The 11,198-nt window shown below is 47.2% G+C and overlaps 1 protein-coding gene across 2 annotated transcripts in view; it reads left to right on the top strand.

The window, feature by feature from the left end:
- LOC139279315 (mediator of RNA polymerase II transcription subunit 30-like) overlaps nucleotides 1-11,198 on the top strand; it is a 32,702-nt gene that overhangs the window by 2,256 nt on the left and 19,248 nt on the right. Inside the window, exons 1-2 of one of the 2 annotated variants that reach the window (XM_070898441.1) lie at nucleotides 3,343-3,374; nucleotides 4,492-4,721. In XM_070898441.1, coding sequence (XP_070754542.1) covers nucleotides 4,509-4,721 — 213 coding nt within the window. In that variant the 5' untranslated portion in view covers nucleotides 3,343-3,374; nucleotides 4,492-4,508. Of the gene's footprint in view, nucleotides 1-3,342; nucleotides 3,375-4,491; nucleotides 4,722-11,198 lie in introns of those variants that run through there. The other variant, XM_070898440.1, reaches the window with a different exon arrangement.

Raw genomic sequence — 11,198 nt, 5'->3', positions numbered from 1 at the left:
CTCCCCTCTCCCCCTGGTTCCCTTCTCCTGCTCCTTCCCCCCCCCCCCCCCATTTCCCTTCTCCTCCTCCTCCTCCTACCCCCCCTCCCCCCCCCCCCGTTCCCTTCTCCTCTTCCCCTCGAGATGGGGGAATTTGTACATGATGACTAGAATATTTTGAAACCAGGCATTGCCGGACTGGGAGCGAATGTTGATCAGTGAGTACAGGGTGATGGGTGAGCTGGACTTGTCGTGAGTTCGAATACGGGCAGCAGAGTTTTGGACAAGCTGAAGTTTCTGGAGGGGTGAGCATAAGGCACCACGATGTGTTCAGTTGTGGAAACAGCCCGGTCCACAATCTCTGCTAAAACAGCAAAGCTCTAAATGTTTGTTCTTGTCGGTGGGCATTTGCATAAAATGTTAATTCTGAATCAAAAGAAACACTTGTAGTTATATAACACCTTTTCAGGGCATCCCAAAGCATTTTACTGCCAGTGAAGTACCTTTTTGAAGTGTGGTCACTGTTGTAATGTAGGAAAGACGGCAGCAAGATCCCACAAAGAGCAATTTGTTAATGACCAGATAATCAATTTTTATTGGTTGAGGGATAAATATTGGCCAGAACACTGGGGATAACCCCTGCTCTTCTTCAAACTAGTGCCGTGGGATCTTTTACATCCACCTGAGACGGCAGATTGGGCCTCGGTTTAACATCTCATCCAAAGGACGGCACCTCCAACAGTGCAACACTCCCTCAGCACTGCACGGATAGTCAGCCTTGATTTTTGTGCTTCAGTCTCTAGAGTGGGACTTGAACCTCTTTCACTCGGAGGCAAGAGTGCTACAAAATGAGCCACGGCTGTCTATAAAATGGGATCTGTTATTATTATATAATTATTACAGACCTTTTACCTTATGAAACTTTTGGGGTCAAGATATTTTTTTTACCCTTTTTTCTCTCTCTGCCTGTAATTTAATTCCTATTTATTCCCCATGCCTGATGTCTCTGCAGCTGTAAGGATGGGCGCACAGTCTGCTCACAGGCTGTTGGCACAATGCCTGAAATTGCAGAGGAACAGGAGTTCGGCCATTCAATTAGATCAGTATTTTTCAAAATATTTTGCTTAAAGGACCCGCCATCTAAATTATGATGCACATAGTGGGAGGACAGACGATTGGGAAACTTTTAAAAGCCAGCAAAGAATGACTAAAAAAATGATTAAGAAAGGAAAGATAGACTATGAAAGTAAACTAGCACAAACTATGAAATCTGGTAGAGTTTCTATAGATATCTAAAAAGAAAGATTGGCTAAAGTAAATGTTGGTCCCTTAGAGGACGAGACCAGGGAATTAGTAATGTGGAACATGGAGATGGCAGAAACTCTGAACAAATATTTTGTATCAGTTTTTATGGTAGAGGACACTAACAATATTCCAACAGTGAATAGTCAAGGGGCTATAGGTGGGGAGGAACTTAACACAATCACAATCACTAAGGAGGCAGTGCTCAGTAAGATAATGGGACTAAAGGCAGATACATCCCCTGGACCTGATGGCTTGCATCCTAGGGTCTTAAGAGAAGTAGCAGCAGGGATTGTGGATGCATTAGTTGTAATTTACCAAAATTCACTGGAGTCTGGGGAGGTCCCAGCAGATTGGAAAATCGCAAATGTAACGCCCCTATTTCAAAATGGAAGCAGACAGAAAGCAGGAAACTATAGACCAGTTAGCCTAACATCTGTAGTTGGAAAAATGCTGGAGTCCATTCTTAAGGAAGCAGTAGCAGGACATTTGTAAAAGCATAATTTAGTCAAGCAGAGTCAGCATGGTTTTATGAAGGGGAAATCATGTTTGACAAATTTGCTGGAATTCTTTTGAGGATGTAACGAACAGGGTGGATAAAGGGGAACAAGTGGATGTGGTGTATTTGGACTTCCAGAAGGAATTTGACAAGATGCCACACAAAAGGTTACTGCACAAGATAAAAGTTCATGGGTTTGGGGGTAATATATTAGCATGGATAGAAGATTTGTTGACAAACAGAAAACAGAGAGTTGGGATAAATGGTTCATTCTCTGGTTGGCAATCAGTAACTAGTGGGGTGCCGCAGGGATCCTAACTATTTACAATTTATATTAACGACTTGGAAGAGGGGACTGAGTGTAATGTAGCCAAATTTGCTGACGATACAAAGATGGGAGGAAGGGCAATGTGTGAGGAGGACATAAAGAGACTGCAGGAGGACGTAGACAGGCTAAGTGAGTGGGCAAGAATTGGGCAGATGGAGTATAATGTTGGAAAGTGTGAGGTCATGCACTTTGACAGAAAAAGATCAAAGAGCAAGTTATTATTTAAATGGAGAAAGATTGCAAAGTCCTGCAGTACAGCGGGACTTGGGGGTACTTGTGCATGAAACACAAAAGGATAGTATGCAGGTACAGCAAGTGATCAGGAAGGTCAATGGAATCTTGGCCTTTATTACAAAGGGGATGGAGTATAAAAGCAGGGTAGTCTTGTTACAGCTGTACAGGGTATTGGTGAGGCCACACGTGGAATACTGTGTGCAGTTTTGGTTTCCATATTTACGAAAGGATATACTTGCTATGGAGACAGTTCAGAGAAGGTTCACTAGGTTGATCCCGGGGATGAGGGGGTTGACTTATGAGGAAAGGTTGAGTAGGTTGGGCCGCTACTCATTGGAATTCAGAAGAATGAGAGATGATCTTATTGAAACGTATAAGATTATGAGGGGGCTTGACGAGGTGGATGCAGAGAGGCTGGTTTTCACTGGTCGGGGAGACTAGAACTAGATGGCATGATCTTAGAATAAGGGACTGCCTATTTGGAACTGAGATGAGAAATTTCTTCTCTGAGGGTTGTAAATCTGTGGAATTCGCTGCCTCAGAGAGCTGTGGAAGATGGGACATTAAATAAATTTAAGTCAGAAATAGACCGTTTCTTAAACGATAAGAGGTTATGGGGAGCGGGCAGGGAAGTGGAGCTGAGTCCATGATCAGATCAGCCATGATCTTATTGAATGGCGGAGCAGGCTCAAGGGGCCTTATGGCCTAGTCCTGCTCCTATTTCTTATGTTTTTATGTTCTAATACAAAAGTGATGCATGTAAAGCGTGTTTTAATAATGCTTTTAAGAAAACAGGTATTTACTTCCAGATGTCGGTGAGATGGGTGGGCCTGCTTCTCACTGCAGAGTTTGTCTAGCCTTGGTGTCATGTTTTCCCCCAGGTGAGGGAGGGAAGGTGTCCCTATACTAGGGATCACCAGATGGTGTGTGAAGGAAGTTCGAGTGTGCTGTTGCAGGACAGTTCCACCAGCTCCTCTTCGGGCGATTTTCGTGCCGTTCTCAGCACTTGCTCCGTGCGTGCTTCCCTCCAAGGTGAGACCACCAGCCCAGTCTGCGCTTCACACATGGAGGCCGCAAACTTCTTGCCTGCTGGCTGGCACCAGGCCCACCTCCGCCGCACTGCTACATTATTCTGCCAGCCCCAGGAATGTCTGTGCAGAACTCCAGGAATCCACGGACCCCAGTTTGAGAACCACTGAATTAGATCGTGGCTGATCTGTGCCTCAACTCCATTTACCCGTCTGTGCTCCACATCCCTTGATAACCCTTACCCAACAGAAATCTATTGATCGCCGTCTTATAAGCTCCAATTGACACCCAGCATCCACAGCCTTTTGGGCGAGAGTTCGTTCCAGATGTCCACTACCCTTTGTGTTATGTCTCGAATAAAGCAATGTAACCGAGTACTGTAGACGTGAGTAAGTGTGACCTTAGTCTCTTTCTTCTAACTCCAGAATGCCCGTACAGCATGGGAGGCCTGCTTATATACAGTGCTCCCAAGGAATGCTGGGATCCCTTGGGACTCCAACAGATACGCTCTCTGGTGGCGGTAGAATGCTGGTTACATAGTGTTGCATACATAACACTTTGTGTGCAAAGTATTGATTTCACACCGGATTTCACTCTAACCCCCTCCAGTCCTACAAACCTCCGAGATCTCTGTGCTCCTCCAATTCTGGCCTCCTTGAGCATCCCCGATTTTCATGATTTGACCTTTGGCGGCCGTGCCTTCAGCAGCTGGGGCCCTAAGCTCTGGAATTCCCTCCCTAAACCTCTCCTCCTCTCTACCTCTCTTGTTTAAGACGCCCCTTAAAACCTACCTCTTTGACCAATTTTTTGATCGCCTCTCCGAATATATCCTTATGTGGCTCAGTGTTAAATTTTGTTTGATAACGCTCCTGTGAAGCACCTTGGCATGTTTTACTATTTTAAAGGCACTATATAAACACAAGTTGTTGAATGGCCTGGCTCAAATTTCCAGACCATGCCCCTTCTTTCTACGATTCCCCCACCAGACAAAACAGTTTCTCTGTATCGAGCCCATTGAATCCCGTTTTATAATTTGAAACACCTCCATCAGATCACCCCTCTGCATTCCAAGCCCCTCCCGCTAACCATCAGCTCATTTGTGTCTCCTTGTTTTCTGCAGGTTTGCCTCGACCGGCGATGACGACACTACCAGGGGCCGGGCCGAGGATCCCTGGCCTGCACTCGCAGCCCGCAGCCTCTGTCCATCCCTCCGCGCCGCTCCCCCCACAGCAGCCGCAGAGCGCGCTCCGCGAGATCACGTGCGTCACCCTCTGCAAAGTCGGCCAGGAAACCGTCCAGGACATTGTGGCGCGTACAATGGACATCTTCCACATGCTCCGGGCCACGCAGGTAATTGGTTCGGCCCACTTTTGAAGGGCAGTCGCTGTTGTAACGCGGCAGCCAGTGTACGCGGAGCAAGCTCCCACCATCAGCAGAGAGAGAAATGTCCAGATAATCCCGATAATCTGGTTCAGTGAGCTGGGTTGTGGCACAAATATTGGCCAGGACACGGGGGATAACTCCCCGGCTCTTCTTCGGAATAGTGCCGCGGGGTCTTCTACGTCCACCTGAGAGAGCAGACGCGCCTCGGTTTAACGTCTCAACCGAAAGACGGCACCTCCAACAGTGTCGCACTCCCGCAGTATTGGTGCTGGGAGTGTCGGCCAGGATTATGTGCTTAAGGCGAGAGACAGAGAGACAGAGAGACAGAGAGACAGAGAGACAGAGAGACAGAGAGACAGAGAGACAGAGAGACAGAGAGACAGAGAGACAGACTTGTTACTGACCACCTTCTGACTCTTGAGGCGAGAGTGTGGCCCACTGAGCTATGGCTGACGCATCTGTGTCCTGTATCAGCATTTCCTGCTGAAAGCTGCAGGCATGAGTTCTGTGTTTCTGCCTGCGATTTAAAAACAAGAATTATGTAGCCAGTCTGTCGGCATCTGACATGAAGTAGGCAGATTCGTGCTCTCAAAATGGTGTAATGACAGCCATGCAGACTACAAAGGTCCTGGATAATGTTCACCACGACAAGCTGCTTCACCTTGTCCAGAGGACAGAGCCTGCACTGGAAGGGGTGTAAATTCAAAACTAATCTGGGGAAACAATATTTCAGCGAGCAAGTGGTCGGTCTATGGAACAGGCTCCCTAGGGAGACGGTGGAAGTGGTTAGTATTGGTTCATTCAAAACAAATTAGATTTCTTTCAGAAAATAAAACTTTGGGCTACAGTATGAGAGTTATTTGAGACATGATGTGGTGAGTGTTAAGTGCTTGGGAGGAACAGGAGACATTGGGCCTACGGTTCCCAAAGCTCTCCACCACCGTGGGTTTTCCTCGCCTCCTGACTGGCCTGTTGTAGATTAATTGATGGAGATTGATTGCCACGATTACTCAACAACTCGTGATGATATGTGACTAACGCAATGGAAGAAGGCCACCTCGATGGACCTTGGTCTTTTTCGTCATAACAATTCCAATGTCCCTTCCTAGTCTGTGTGGCTCAGGACAAGCCTAGGTTGGCCACTTACCAATGGAGCTGAGGGTAGGTGTCGGGGTTCGGGATGACTACTGTTCCATGTTTTAACATGGAGGAATGTGCACCTGTGAAGCACCTTGGGACAATCGGAAATAAATAATACTCTGAGCCAAAGAAGGAGAAATTGGGATCAATAGCCCAGTCGCAGAGGTGGGTTTTAAGGAGGAGAGAGAGATGGAGGGGTTTCGTGAATTCCAGAGTATGTGGTCCAGGCGGCTGAAGGCACGGCCGCCACTGGTGAAGTGAAGGGCCAGAGAAATGCACGAGAACCCAGAGTCGGAGGAACTGAGAATTTGGTGGTCGTGGGGGGGTGGGGGGTGAGGAGAGGAGGGCAGGTGGGTGATGTAGGGCTGTGGGAGGTTAGAGACATGGAGGGGTGAGGCCATGAAGGGATCCAAACAGGAGGATAAGCATTACAAATTGGGGACCTTGAGGGTCCGTGGGCTATTGGCAAGAGGGACGGGGGCTGCAGAGTTTTGGATGAGCTGAAGTTTGTGGAAGATGGGAGGCCAGCCAGGGGTGCATTGGAGAAGTTGAGTCTGGAGGTAATAAAAGCATGGATGAGGGGTTCAAATGGTTGGAGCGATATTACGGAGGCGGTCCTTGTGATGGAGAGTGTACAGGGCAAGGAGCTCAGGTTTGGAGTCTAATAGGATGGTGAGATTGTGAAGCGTCTAGTTCTGTCTGAGACTGTGGCTGGGGAGGCGGGGTTGGAGTTGCTGTCGGTCATTTTCGTTCTTTACTTTATATCGTTTAACACCCTGGACAGGGCAGCATTGATGTCCAAGGTTTGATATTTTTGGTGATGCTGACTGGCACTTTAAGGACTTGGTTGAAAGAATTTGAATTTATATGGTTCCTTTCATCAACTTGGGGCATCACAAAGCACTTTACAACCAATGAAGTACTTTTGAAGTGTAGTCACTGTTGTAATTTAGGGAAACCCAGCCACTAATTTGCGCACAGCAAGCTCCCACCAACAGCAGTGTCATAATGCCCAGATAATCTGTTTCTTTAGTGATGTTGGTTGAGGGATAAATATTGGCCTGGACACAAGGAGAACTCCCCTTCTCTGAAATAGTGCCACGGGATATTTAACGCCCAGCTGAAAAACCGAGGCCCCGTCTGCTCTAACGTCTTATCCAAAAGATGGCGCCTCCGACAGTGCGGCACTCCCTCAGCACTGCACTGGGAGTGTCAGCCTAGACTTTGTCCTCGAGTCTCTGGAGTGGGACCTGAACCCATGACCTTCTGACTCCATTGTGAGAGTGCTACTTACCGATCCGAGGCAGGCACGACTACTTTAAAATATAATTTCAAGATTTAGATTCTAATCTGTGGGACGAATACCAAGAACCAGTGAATTCAATCGTGGCTGCTGTCCTTTGTTGATGTGTTTTGGGTGCATTGGTAAGCTGATCTCAGTGTCCTGTGTATGCCGTGAAAATTCTATAACTACCAAACGTGATAGTGCTTGTCCTTGTTGGCATCCTCTTTCATACTCATTCTCAGGGTGTGGGCGTTGCTGGCAAGGCTGGTGTTTATTGCCCATTCCTAGTTGCCCGGGATACATCTGAGTACATACCTCTTGAGGCCACTTCAGAGTCAAACATGTTAGTGTGGGACTGGAGTCACGTGTAGGCCCAGACTGGGTAAGAGCAGCAGGTTTCCTTCCCTAAAGGTTTCCTTTCCTTCACACTAGTGAACCAGATGGGTTTTCACAACAACCTGACAGCTTCATGGTGACATTTGCTTGATACCAGCTTTTTATTTCCAGATTTTATAAACTGAATTCGCATTCTCGGATTGCCACGGTAGGCTTTTAATTCGCATTCTCTGGATTACTGGTCCAGTAATATAACCACGACACTATAGGGTTGCCAACTCTGGTTCGATGTATTCCTGGAAGTTTAATCAATTGACCTCTGCCTTCAATTGCCCTGTCCAATCAAGCAGCCTTTATCCCATCTTCTTAAATTTTGTAACTAATAAACTGATATGTATGCAATAAAGGTATAAACTGAGTACTGTTTAACTGAACAAGGTACACCCTTGGCTCTGCTTTATTACGGCCCAAAGTGCCTGACTCTCAAAATGGCTGGCCTTTTATACCAGAGCAGCACCATGTGCGTGCTGCTCAGTGGCCTCCAACAATGACACCATCTGGTGGCTACAAACAGCATGTACATACATGACATACACAAAAATGTTCATAGAATTGTTTTTTAAAACACCATCTTTTTAATGCCACTGTGATTTTTCTCCTGGGTTTTTGCTCAGGGCTGTGCCCAGAAGATTGATCTTTAATTTCTGGTGATGCCAGGGCAATCTTGCAGGGTTGGCAACCCTACGACACCACCGTACCTGTCTTTGGTGCAATGTGTGGGTACAAACATAATGGCCCTAAATTCGCGGCCCCCACAGGCGGGTACGAGGTACTCACGCGCGCAAGTTCCAGGTTTAGGTATGCGAAGCAAGTGCGCCCAAACCCAGAACTTGCGATCTGTCAAGAATCCTCCTGACAGATCGTACGCATCCAGAAGTAAAGGTGGAGAGTCAGGCTATTTTCCCAACTCCTGCCCAGCAAATGCCCTTCAAATTCTTGGACAGAAAAATACTTTTTTCAATAATTTAAACATTTAAAATCCTGTTAAATAAGGTAAGTTTATTTTTAGAACCATCAAAATATGTAAATTTATTTTTCAAAAAATTAATTTTATTTTAAATAATTGATTAAGTTCCATTTTGATTTTAAATATGTAGTTTAAAAAAAAACAATTATTTTAAGTGTTTGTATGTTTTTTGGGGGTATTCCCATTCATACTTATGGTGACCAAGTATGAATGGGAATACTCCAACTTGGATTGGTTGGGCCGGCCCATGTGATCCCAGGGATACGTGTGAACGCCTACTCCAAGATCACCCCAACCTCTGTCATTGAGCTACAGTACGCGGGCGATGCCTGCGGCTGCGCACATTCTGAGGCTGAACTCCAAGATTTAGTCAACGTATTTACTGAGGCATACGAAAGCATGGGCCTTGCGCTAAACATCCATAAGACAAAGGTCCTCCACCAGCCAGTCCTCGCTGCACAGCACTGCCCCCCCCAGTCATTAAGATCTACGGCGCGGCCCTCGACAACGTGGACCATTTCCCATACCTCGGGAGCCTCTTATCAACAAAAGCAGACACTGATGAGGAGATTCAACACCGCCTCCAGTGCACCAGTGCAGCCTTTGAATGCCTGAGGAAAAGAGTGTTTGAAGACCAGGCTCCCAAATCTACCATCAAGCTCATGGTCTACAGGGCTTTAGTATTACCCACCCTCCTGTATGGCTCAGAGGCATGGACCATGTACAGTAGACACCTCAAGTCACTGGAGAAATACCACCAACGATGCCGACGCAAGATCCGACAAATCCCCTGGGAGGACAGACGCACCAACATCAGCGTCCTCATGCAGGCCAACATCCCCAGCATTGAAGCCCTGACCACACACGATCAGCTCCGCTGGGCAGGCCCCATAGTTCGCATGCCAGACACAAGACTCCCAAAGCTAGTGCTCTATGCGGAGCTCATTCACGACAAACGAGCCAAAGATGGGCAGCGCAAATGTTACAAGGACACCCTCAAAGCCTCACTGATAAAGTGCGACATCTGTACCGACACCTGGCGTCCCTGGCCAAAGACCACCCTGAGTGGAGAGAGTGCATCCGGGAGGGCGCTGAGCACCTCGAGTCTCAACGCCGAGAGCATGCAGAAATCAAGCGCAGGCAGCGGAAGGAGCGTGCGGCAAACCAGTCCCACCCTCCCCTTCCCTCAACGACTGTCTGTCCTGACTGTGACGGGGACTGTGGCTCTCGAATTGGACCGTTCAGCCACCAAAGAACTCACTTCTGGCGTGGAAGCAAGTCTTCCTCGATTCCGAGGGACTGCCTATGTTGATGATGGGATACGCAGGACTTTGCGTACAGGCCCAGGACCACGAGCCTCCGAATCTCCCGGACCATCAGCTAGATTCGTAAAAACTTTTCAGGTCGGAAGCATCTGCCTGTGGGAAGTCTCGAACTGCAATTTCTTGGCCAATTAATTGATAATCATCACATGGTATGGGAGAAAACCCAGAGAGAGACACAGACAAGAGCTGCTGAGAAGAGGCAAAGTTCATTCTCCATCAGGAGGGAAGTAGGGCATAAAAGGAGATGTTCCCATAGCCTACCTGATTACAGAATCTCAGCAGAGGTTTCCGACTGTTCCAATCAGCCATGACTTTATTGAGTGGATTTTAGAGTTGCAGTACTGTAGCTCGACCACCAGAGGATGTAGTTGGTCTTTTGTGAACAATCACAGCCACCAGTCAGGTGCAGTTCAGGCGAGTCTTTATATCGACTAGTTGGCAACATGAGTAAATGAGCATGTGCCATGAATTTGAGCCCTTTTGTGAAAGGGAGCAGGACAAAGTTGTTGAAGAGCAGCAGGCGAGTTTCAGATTTCTTATTGTCCCATAAATCATAGAATCGTAGAATGATAGAGCACAGGAGAAGGCCATTCGACCCATCGTGCCTGTGGCGGCTCTTTGAAAGAGCTGTCCAATTAGTCCCACCCCCCCCCTGCTCTTTCCTCATAGTCCTACAAATTTTTCCCTTTCCACATATTTATCCAATTCCCTTTAGAGAGTTACTATCAAATCTGCTTTCACTACCTTTCAGGCAGTGCAAACTCGCTGTGTAAAAATATCTCTCCTCGTGTTGCTTCTGGTTCTTGTGCCAATCACCTTAAATCTGTGTTCTCTGGTTACCAACCCTGCTGCCACTGGAAACAGTTTCTCCTTATTTACTTTATCAAAACTCTTCATGATTTTGAACACCTCTATCAAATCTCCTCTTCACTTTCTCTGCTCTTGAGGAGAACAATCCCAGCTTCTCCAGGCTCCCAAATGTAACTGAAGTCCCTCATCTCAGTCTGGTTCAGAAAGATATGGTTAAAAATAAAGAGACCGAATTCCCGGAAGGAATTTCCCCAGGCAGGAGGAGCTCGCTGTGTGGATTACATAGAAACATAGAAAATAGGTGCAGGAGTAGGCCATTCGGCCCTTCGAGCCTGCACCGCCATTCAATAAGATCATGGCTGATCGATCATTCCCTCAGTACCCCTTTCCTGCTTTCTCTCCATACACCTTGATCCCTTTAGCCGTAAGGGCTATATCTAACTCCCTCTTGAATATATCCAATGAACTGGCATCAACAACTCTCTGCGGTAGGGAATTCCACAGGTTAACAACTCTGAGTT

The sequence above is a fragment of the Pristiophorus japonicus genome, chromosome 14 (genome assembly GCF_044704955.1).
Source record: "Pristiophorus japonicus isolate sPriJap1 chromosome 14, sPriJap1.hap1, whole genome shotgun sequence".
NCBI lineage: Eukaryota > Metazoa > Chordata > Chondrichthyes > Pristiophoridae > Pristiophorus > Pristiophorus japonicus.
Note: the sequence above shows the minus strand (reverse complement) of the source record. Positions and strands in the feature narration are given on the sequence as shown.